The following is an 11,740-nucleotide window of genomic DNA, read 5'->3' as shown; positions in this document are numbered from 1 at the left end:
AATTGAAATGGGTATATATTTGTTTATTTGTTAAGTTGCCTAATAATTATGCATAGTAATAGTCACCTGCACACACAGATATCCCCCTAAAATAGCTAAAACTAAAAACAAACTAAAAACTACTTCCAAAACTATTCAGCTTTGATATTAATGAGTTTTTTGGGTTCATTGAGAACATGGTTGTTGTTGAATAATAAAATGAATCCTCAAAAATACAACTTGCCTAATAATTCTGCACTTTGATTAAGCATTGTATTTTGATCTAGTGTGTGAGCTCACTAGTAACATCATAGATTAATTATTTAACTATATAGTTTGGAATACCATAGAGTCATGTATGATTTCCTCAAAAAATTTCTTGGGACTGTAAATCATAAGTTTAACAATTCCAGTTTTTTGGGGCATTTGTGTAAGTGCATGACTTGGTGTATTTTTTGCCTTTTGTCTGTTGGAGTGATAACAGAGTTTTGCTCTTCTGTCCCTCAACTGCTTGGGCAACCACCCACAATTCTTTGCCCAGTCCCAAACTGCCCAGACACTGCCCCTTCGGCTCATTCCTTAACTTTAGGTCCCTTGTTCTAATAATTAAATAGTGACTTACAATAGTGTTTATGCCCTAAAATCTCATTTTAAATTTAATTTTGCTTCATTCTCTTAGTATATTTAGTTGATGAAGCATCAATGGACTAATAGGAGATCATGGAACACATTGGGTTAGCCATTGCCAAGAGGCATATATGTCCAAACACCAATCAGCAGCTAGCTTCCTTTAGTTATTACTGTTCCTGAGTCTGCCTATCTATGCTAGAATACCAAGAGAAGTAAGCAAATTAGACAAAAGCAACCCAAAAGTTGCTTAAAATTGCATGGTTTATCTGAATACTGAAAATGTAATTTTGACTTTACTATCCGTTTAATGCTTATTGCATTAAATTGACTCTTTTTTTCTGTAACATATCATTTTGTTAGGTTTTGACAGTTTGTATGCTGTTCTGGTATATGATTCTTCATATATATATAAATTTGCATTCTGTACATAATACATATACATATGCTGCACTAAACTACATTTTTAAGGTCATTTAAAATGGTCATTGTGTTAGCCAAAATGTGTGTTGCAAAAAAAAGTTCTTAGATACATCCCTTCAAAGACTTGAGTCGCTTATATTATCTTTTTTGCATTCATCAATTACAAATATATATAAATTACATATCAAGCATTCACTGTGCAGCATGTAGAAGGCTCCGAATTCTGAATTCCAGAGAACACACTCCAGTCTTTCTGAGGATAATGGAAAAAAACTAACATTTTCCAAAACATGAAAAAAAATCAAAATAAATAATGGAGGTGCACTGCATTTTTTTATCTTGCATAATTAAACGTTTTATGGTGAAATAGGTTTTGAATGTAATGCCCCTTTAATAAATTATGAGTTCCCATAGGCAATGTGTGAGCCCTGCACTTCCCTCATAATAATAACTTTTTAATTCCAGAAGCGTTTCCTTTCCTACTATAGTTTAGGAAAATATGATGTAGTCAGACAAAGCAGTGTTTCCACTTGTTTTCCCTATTTGCTTCTTAGTGTATAAATATATTCTGCTGCATTGCATAATCTCAGATATATTTACACAAAGATAGAGATACATAATACACATTTCTAAACGATAAGAACCTTATCATAAAATATAAAGACATTTAATTATTTATTGTTTTTGGATAGCTCGTTTTGGATTTATGATTTATATTAAATGCAATAACTTGTATACATGTGGAGTGAGATTTGGTTATTCTCTTCTCTGTGTGTATTAAGTCATCATGTTAGGCTCACTATTTTCCAATCTGGGAAAAGCATTAGCTAATCCACCTTAAGGGAACAAATAAAGAGGAGAGAAGCAGCAGTAGAGAGAGAGAGAGGAGGGGTTTGCATGTGAATGCTGAATGAGATAGAGGGAGACAGAATCTGCTGGGCGCTCAGCTCCAGAGTTTCAGATCCAGCAGGCTAAGCAGCCAGAGCGAAAGAAGAGCAGAGGCGGCTGCGCTGGCACTGCCAGAGAGCAGCAGAAGCAGGACACACTCCTATTCCTATAACTAGACAAGGAGACAGACACTCCCCTCTATACAGGACACTCGCAGCCAAGTGCTACATTGGGACAAACGCATCAAAACTTCACTCCCACCCCACTAGCAAGGGGAAGTGGGAAGAAGAACTGCATGTCTGTGTTGATGGATTATTTGAAATTCGTTTTAGTTTTGCAACCACTGATTTTATGATTTTTTTTTTAAACTCTCTTGTGATTTTAATTTTTGTTGCTGTTGTTTCTGTACTCTTGGATCGGTAATGGGGAAAGTACTTTTAAGTTGCCTGCTGACTTTGGCTGGAGTTCTGCGTGCAGTTGCATACACAGGTAAGTGGGGATATCTCATGTGGGACAAGTGCGTGTGTATGAAAATATATATATATATCTCAAAATAAACAAACAGTGCATTAGTAAGAACATTAAATGGATATAGCACTGAATTGCATTTCGTGGGTTGCTGCCTTGACAGCCAAGGGTTAATTGTTGCTGTTTTGGGACTACACCAGGGAAAGTATGAATTTTTGCTAGTAAAGAATAATAACTATATCGGTAGATGGCAATGTATCAGCAAGCACGGGTCTTACAATGCGAGAGTTCCGCTATCCTGTGCCTGCGCAGCTTCAGCTGAGTTAGAGGAACTTTTATGCAGCTTGTATTACAGACTCATCCGTTACTTATTTCCCTACTATTACTAATTGCAACAAATCTCTCCAGTTTCCATGTGATCATAGGGCTGATTCACTTAATGTGAAGTAGCTCTCCAAATGTTACTAAAAATCGTTATAGGATAGCAGGCATTAGTTTTCTGTACAAATTTCATCAGATAATCAGATAAATACGTAGAGCAGGGAAATGTAAACTTTAATGCATCACAATAGTACAATGTACTTAACTAAATCATAGCCTTGTAAAATACATACATTGATTACTGCATTTCTAGGTGCTGTATTATACACAATCTTGCACGCTATTTTATATAAGCAGACTGTATACCCTATACACCTATACGTACTCTTAGATCCACTACAAATATAGGGTTTCAAATGTTATTAACTGGGCTTGATGTATTAAGCTATATAGACATATTTAACAATTAATGTTTTACTCCGTAGACTAATATAGGATTGTTTTAGTTATTTTAAATTCGTAGAGAATCTGATGGGAACTTCCACACAAACAGTTTGTGCTAACACACAAACATAACAAATGGCTTTCTATCTTCATCCATACAACATGTCAAGATAAACAGATATTTAGATATGAAATATTTTATTTATTATTTTTTATGTTTATAGACATCCAGATATTCAGGCACTAGATAAATTCATCCAGCTTGTAAACAGGCACAGAGCATGTAGCTAGTGCCATAGTCATGGGACCAGAGTAGTGACAAAGTGGGGTATTGGCTGCCTGTGCTGAGTTCAGCATATGCCAGAAGTGCTGAGACATAACCCACTGACAGACTGATTCCCACTTCTCAGTGCTGAAATATCAGCCCAGTTCAAACTGTGGTCTACAACTATATGCAAATCTGTCAAACTCACCCTGAGCAGTTTGAGAGCATCAGGGATATGAAGTATGAAAAACAATCTCAGCAAAAAGACATCACATACTTCCTACTATCAAATGAATAGAAGTTCAACAGTGATGTGTCCCAAAGCTCTCTATTTACACTAAATTCCAGTGTTGCAACTCAGTAATGTGAATAATCTTTCCTATAGACCATGTTTCCTTACCTTTCACTACAGTCTTTTTAACACTTAAACAAGGTTTACTAAATAGCATCCTGCACCACTTATTTCCTTCTTTATAGCAGCCTCACAAAAGCATTTAGTAAATTGGAATTATTTATAAGATGCTAATATTTTTCTGTCTGCATTTATATAAATACATGACAATACAGATTTAAATATGTCCATGCTAATAATGAAGAGGTCCATGTTCTTGAGAAGTACTAATTGCAAATGGAATTACTATCAGAGGGCAGTTTTGGTCCAAATATGTAAAGACATCTTTGTGGTTTCTCCTTTAATAAGACAGATTTCTCTCACATACTGTTTATGACACACACACACATATATATATATATATATATATATATATATATATATATATATATATATATATATATATATATATATATATATATATATATATATATATATATATACTATATGTAAGTGAGGATCTCTGTGTTTCATTGTACACACTGTCACAAACTACCATAAAGTGAGCATGTATGTGTTTCATTGTACACACTCTTTCACAAACTACCATAAAGTGAGCATGTATGTGTTTCATTGTATACACTCTTTAACAGCCATAAAGTGAGTATCTCTGTGTTTCATTGTACATATACTCTTTCACAGACTACCATAAAGTGAGCCTCTCTGTGTTTTTTTACATATACTCTTTCACAGACTACCATAAAGTGAGCCTCTCTGTGTTTTTTGTACATATACTCTTTCACAGACTACCATAAAGTGAGCCTCTCTGTGTTTTTTTACATATACTCTTTCACAGACTACCATAAAGTGAGCCTCTCTGTGTTTTTTTGTACATATACTCTTTCACAGACTACCATAAAGTGAGCCTCTCTGTGTTTTTTTTACATATACTCTTTCACAGACTACCATAAAGTGAGCCTCTCTGTGTTTTTCGTATATTTTCTTTTACAGACTACCATAAAGTGAGCCTCTCTGTGTTTTTTGTATATTTTCTCTTTTACAGACTACCATAAATTGAGCATCTCTGTTTCATTGTACATATACTCTTTCACAGACTACAATAAAGTGAGCCTCTCTCTGTTTCATTGTACATATACTCTTTCACAAACTACCATGAAGTGAGATTCTCTGTGTTTCATTGTACATATACTCTTTCACAGACTACCAAAAAAAGTGAGCCTCTCTGTGTTTTGTTTTACATATAATCTTTCACAAACTATCATAAAGTGAGTCTCTCTGTGAGTTTCATTGTACATAAACTCTTTCACAGACTATCATAAAGTGAGCCTCTCTGTGTTTTGTTGTACATATTTCACAGAGTACCATAAAGTGAGCCTCTCTGTGTTTTTTGTACATATACTCTTTCACAGACTACCCTAAAGTAAGCCTCTATGTGTTTCATTGTATATATACTCTTTCACAAACTATGATTAAGTAAGCATCTCTGTGTTTTGTTGTACATATACTCTTTCACAGGCTACCATGAAGTGATCCTCTCTGTGTTTAATTATACATACACTCTTTCACAGACTACCATAAAGTGAGCCTCTCTGTGTTTTTTGTACATATACTCTTTCACAGACTACCATAAAGTGAGCCTCTCTCTGTTTCATTATACATATACTCTTTCACAGACTACCATAAAGTGAGCCTCTCTGTGTTTCATTATACATATACTCTTTCACAGACTACCATAAAGTGAGCCTCTCTGTGTTTTTTGTACATATACTCTTTCACAGATTACCATAAAGTGAGCCTCTCTCTGTTTCATTATACATATACTCTTTCACAGACTACCATAAAGTGAGCCTCTCTGTGTTTTTTGTACATATACTCTTTCACAGATTACCATAAAGTGAGCCTCTTTGAGTTTCATTGTACATATACTCTTTTAGAGACTACCATAAAGTGAGTCTCTCTGTGTTTTTTGTACATATACTCTTTCACAGACTACCATAAAGTGAGCCTCTCTTTGTTTCATTGTACATATACTCTTTTATAGACTACCATAAAGTGAGCTTCTCTGTGTTTTTTGTTTATACACTCAGTCACAAATCACCACAAGACGACCATTAAACTGACCACTTAAGTTCATATGGTGGCATAGTTTGTTCCCCTTTGTTTTCCTTTTTTGCACATCATCTCCTTTTTGATTCTTCTATTTCCCCACCCTGTTTCCTCTTGTTTCTTATCTTTCCAGCTGTTTTCCTGTTCTCCCTCAATGAGAATAAAAGGGTCATTTCCTTTGGTTTGTCATGTCCAAATCAACCATCTACAGTAAACTGCAGGAGTAGGTAGAACTGTGTGCAATACATGTTTTATACAGGATAATATCAGTGCTATACATATTTCTAGTATCTGATAATATAGACTAGTGTTTTGTTGTTGCTTGTTTAACCCCTGGCTGGATATAATCACTATGCAATGCCTACCAGTCATGTCCCATAGCAACAAGTTAAATAAATCAGAGATTAAATGACCAGAATATATAAATACAAGAGAAACATGCTCTTGTATACAAATAGGTAATATTAGCTATAAGAGATGACAAGTTATTTTCATTAGTCATTAACAGTTAAATAACATGCTGAAAAGATGGTGTCATGTGTGCAATTTAAATCCACAAATATTCAGCTATTATTAATACTGTACCTTCCCAGTGTTTTATGTAATAACTATCATGTATATTTGTAATACTCCTATAGAAAACATGTTATAATTTGTTAGCCAGTTAAAGCGGCAATAGCTTAGAACAGAAAAGCAATATATATTATTTGTCTGTACTAAAGCCCTCATTTATAGGTCTTCCTTCTCAAACACTTTACTTTTTGATCCTAAAATGTAACTTTTGGCTACTAACTTTTTATTTGTATATACAATTGCTTTCCTGGCTCGTAAAGATGTGTTTGTAGATCCCCACTTTTTAAAATGAACTCATACGTTTAATTCAACCATTAATTGTTAATGTTTCAATGTTTCAAGTAATGTTTTTCTGCTATTGCATATATATATATATATATATATATATATATATATATATATATATATATATATATATATATATATATATATATATATATATATATATATATATATATTAGCTAAAATCACTATTGGCCCTTTAATATTTTTGTTTTGTTCCTGATATTTCAGTAAATGTATTATTCATATTTACTCAGTATTGCTCATGATTTGCAGATATTACAATCAACTTTGTTTAATCAAAAATAATAGATAGATAGATAGATAGATAGAGAGAGAGAGAGAAAGATAGAGCTAGACAGATAGATAGATAGATAGATAGATACATAGCTACATAGATGATAGAAGTAGACGATAGATAGATAGATAGATAGATAGATAGATAGATAGATAGATAGATAGATAGATAGATAGTCTTCAAATTACCACTTGTCCAATATTATTTCATTTTGGCTAGTAAAAAAATCCAAAATCCAGTATATGAGTAGGATAACATTATTATTGGGATGTCTAGTAATCTGTTCTTTCTCAAAGTCATTTTAAAATATGTCCCCATAGATGCTTTTTTGATGAGTTTTTTTTTGTTTTGTTCGTGAGTTCACCAATTGAACTGTGAAAGTACTGCTTATTAGTCAATGACCAACCATTCACTAGGGTCCACATACGTGCACTAAATGTTAGCTTCAAAACAATTTATTGTCCCTTTAACTAACCTCATCTTTTCACTACTGGTAAACACACATACACACATACTTCAACAAAAAATCTATTGAATATGAAAAAGGACTTTATACTTAAAATCCATACAAACAATGAGTACATTCAAATTTAACAATGTAAGAGTACAAAGCTGTTGAGACCATTGGTGAACCCTGCACTTTCCACTGCCCACAAAAATTTTTTACCTTGGATTACTACAAGTTTACTGAAAGTATGCTCCATGCCACTTCATAAATTCTGCTCTGTTTGTTTTTACAGCATTGGTAAGTTCCAGAGACTACATGGTGGCTTCTGTGTATTGAAGCACTGCAATGTAGACATTTGGCATATATCTATGTACACTGACACTGCCAAATTTTAATTTTCCTTATGTGTAGGAACTTTTTATGTCCCTTTTATCAAGTAAGTGATGCACTAATGTAGTTTGTGCCTTTGAATTTGCAGAGCTCATTTCAGTAGATTACAAGGATCAAAACCTTAATGAATTTCATTCCAATTGTTATTGGGTTTAGAGAAAAGGGATCATATCAGCTCTCTTTATTTAAATCTATGTCCATATTTGCTTCCTGTCTGCTTTGTATTACTGTGCTCTGTAATTGTCTGTGAGCCTCTGAACTATATTTGTGAAACTCCTAAGCTTCTTTTTCATAATAGTCTGTCTGTTGCAAACATGGCAGTGATATTGTGTTCACTGTTCCAATTTTCCATTGCATTTAGAGTAAAAGCTCCACCAGACATTCTTTACAAGATGAAGTAAGCCAGATTGTAAAAATTCAAAAGGAAAATAAAGTTAAGTTTATAATATCCCAGCTCTGCAGTGTTATAAGTATATAGAGGACACGACTTTTCCATTTTTCTAAACTTTGCAAATACAAACAGATGGCTAATTGTTAAACAGACAACATTCAGCAACATCTATGCCTGAAATTATATTATAAACTGAGCGTTACAACAGTTTGAAAAAAGCAAAATATTGGCAATGCCTCTTAGATGGCAAAACAAAAATAAATTAAAAATATGTCATCTGAAAGAATGTCATTACACATTTGCAAGCAACAGTGGATTATTTGCTCCCTTTATAACCTTTGGGAAAACGTTACTATAGTCCATGACGTACAAGACATATTTTTCCCATCCATTTGAGTTCTAATTATGATCCTTAAAGGTACATGGAATTGATGCCATAACTGTATTGCATCACATGTAGCCATTTATCTGTTACCTAAATATTATCTTTTAAAAAAATGTTTTTTTTTATATATTTTTGCATATTTAAAAATTAGTACTGTACCTGTTTTTGCATCAACTAGTCCGGCCCTCTATAGCTGGCTTTGTCAATAAGCCATTCAGAGGTTACTTTTGCCTGATCTCTACTAACAACACATCTGTAGTTTACTTAAGTATTTAATGCTTCTAAAACACTCTATTTTAAAATTATAAAAATATAAAAACATATATTGCAAAGGCAATTATTGGGTAGTGGTTGAGAAATCAGTTTTTCCGTGTATATACATAGATACAGGGCTTGAAATTTCAACAATTTCAAAAGTCCCGGAGTAGTATGAAATTGCAGAGGACAAATAAAGAATTTGGCATTTTTAATATTAAGTGGACTACTCCCTGAAAGCTGTTCTGCTGTCTTTGAGTGCTGGTCAGCACCCAGGGCTGTGTGTTTTGCAGGGTCATAGGATGTGCACAGTCCATTTCCATGTTTATATTCATATACAGGTATATATATATATATATATATATATATATATATATATATATATATATATATATATATATATATATATATATATATATATATATATATATATATGGATCCACACTCACATCTCATTGTAGTCTATCTACCAGGGTGAAGGAACAGTTAAACATAATCCAATAGTAGAGAGATCTGCATTCATTGGATTTGTAGAAAGTTTTAACAATTTGTTGTGAAGACAGTGACGTTTCAGGTCACATAACCTTCACATCCTGAAACAATCTCCTGACTGTCAAAATTGTATCATTATACCATTAAATGACCTTATAAAATAAAATATTCAGTGCAGAAGGTGATGAGATGGAACACTGGTCTTTGTGATGAATTCATTTTCAGTTTCTATCTTTCTGATATTAACAAAACCACATGGTTTATTTGTTATGAGATTATGTTCTATCTACTAGATTTCAGTTACCTGATGTATACAACATATTACTTTGAAAAGAGCTTTAAAAAGTCAGATGTATTTTATGCTCTTGAAATTATATAGGGCCAGGTTATGAGTGGCTGGTTAAAGTGTTACGCATAAGCAATAAGGGGTTTATTGTGGGTGTTTGCACGCGTCAGTTTTTCCACTCGTATTACAATTTAAAATTAACACAATTTTGATTTATGCTAGAATGATTACTGCATCCTTATAACTCTGGTTAACTGTTTTGCAAAACAAAAAAGTGTCACAAAACACATCAAAAATATATTACAAATTACAGTTACACTCATAATAACACTATCTAATAAAAAAATATTTAAAAAAAAATGTATAAAGGCTCAGCCAAAGGGCTTTAACACTGACATACATACATATGCATGTCTATAGATGTATACAGTATATAGTAAATATATATAGTTATAGATATATATTTTACCAAAAAAAATCTGATATGTATATATAGTATATATATATATATATATATATATATATATATATATATATATATATATATATATATATATATATATATATATATATTTATAAATAAATATGAATATATTCTTGTATGTGAAGAACATTAGAATGTGAAATATTCATATTTTCATGTCGGGTTAGTGCCATTGAGAATATGTGATCAGGTTTGAGCGTGAATTGGATCTTAGGTTTTTTAACACTTTTTTTGCTCAATTGACTTATATAAGGGAATAGGTTATCCCGTGCGCAAAATCCTAAGTGTGGCTTTTTTACGTGCGTAGGGTTAAAAACTGTTTACTTTGATGCATGTAAAACGCTTACTTCTAGCACAGTTAACGCTTGAGCACCTATTATTGGTTCCAGCAAAAATGATAACGATATAAATCATAAAATTGTCAAATGTTAAAAGAATCAACACAGCCAATTGATATTTTTGGCTCATTCAAGAGCGATTATGGATGTCTCTGTGATAGTAGTATATGGGATGAGTGGTAAAAAATATGGTTGATTGTACCCTTTGCCAGCTGTTTTTATAAAGTAAAAGTGTTGGACTTGGGACTGTTGGTATTGCTCAAAAGAGATCACCTGAACTAGTGCTCATTACCACTTCCAAATTAGTTTTCAGTCATTTAAATTACCTACATTATCTCACTGTAGTGAATGAAGTTAAATTTAAAGGAACATTCAACTCAAAATGGCATTCCCCATAAAATGTCTTTCATAATCAAAAGAAACCTTTTCAATGAGAATTGATTATTTATCTTCCCTGCTTTTCCTGTAATTCTGTAAGTTTGAAAATTGTAGTGTTTCCACTCTTCTCAGAGAGGCAGAAGTGCATCCAGTGGAAAGCAAAACCCTGACAAACCTCCCACATGGTGCACAATGATTGGATGATATATAGAGGAGCTTGTTTATATCTATCTTTAATTGGTATACAGCAATGGAAATTAGTAACATAACATTCATTTTCTTCCATGATTTTAAGCAACTTTCTAATTTACTCCTATTATCACATTTTATTTGTTCTCTTGCTATCTTTATTTGAAAAGCAGTAATGTAAATATTAGGAGCCAGACCATTTTTGATTCAACACCTGGGTATCGCTTGCTGATTGGTGGCTAAATGTAGTCACTAATAATCAAGCACTATCCAGGGTGCTGAACCTAAAATAGGCCGGCTCCTAATATTTATATTCCTGCTTTTCAAATAAAGATAGCAAGAGAACAAATAAAATTTGATGAGTAAATTAGAAAGTTTCTTAAAATTGCCTGCTCTATCTCTGAATCATCAAAGAAAAACAAAATGACACTTTCAGGTGGTTTTAAACATCTAATTTTGCATGTAGATACTTTTTAATGTTGTGAATCATTTCTGAGGCATTAATGTATCTTTAATGTGTATTGTAAGTTTAATGACCTACCAGAATAAAAAAGTGGTAGAAAGTGTTAGCAAGTGTAATCATATTTATAACAGAACACTACATTTCTTGTTGTGAATGTATTCAAAATATTATTTTAGAACCAGAAATGCAATAACTTTGCCCAATAGTGAGACAAA

At 32.6% G+C, this 11,740-nt stretch overlaps 1 protein-coding gene across 6 annotated transcripts in view; it reads left to right on the top strand.

Moving 5' to 3' along the window:
* The first annotated feature begins 1,929 nt into the window (after nt 1–1,929).
* PTPRM (protein tyrosine phosphatase receptor type M) overlaps nt 1,930–11,740 on the top strand; it is a 1,348,209-nt gene continuing 1,338,398 nt past the window's right edge. For 3 of the 6 annotated variants that reach the window (XM_053714931.1, XM_053714930.1, XM_053714929.1), the window contains exon 1: nt 1,930–2,406. In XM_053714931.1, the coding sequence (XP_053570906.1) occupies nt 2,340–2,406 (67 nt within the window). In that variant the 5' untranslated portion in view covers nt 1,930–2,339. The remainder of the gene's footprint in view (nt 2,407–11,740) is intronic. The other 3 variants (XM_053714933.1, XM_053714932.1, XM_053714934.1) reach the window with 2 other exon arrangements.

The sequence above is a fragment of the Bombina bombina genome, chromosome 5 (genome assembly GCF_027579735.1).
Source record: "Bombina bombina isolate aBomBom1 chromosome 5, aBomBom1.pri, whole genome shotgun sequence".
NCBI lineage: Eukaryota > Metazoa > Chordata > Amphibia > Anura > Bombinatoridae > Bombina > Bombina bombina.
The sequence above is the reverse complement of the archived record's forward strand: the minus strand, read 5'-3'. Positions and strand labels throughout refer to the sequence as shown.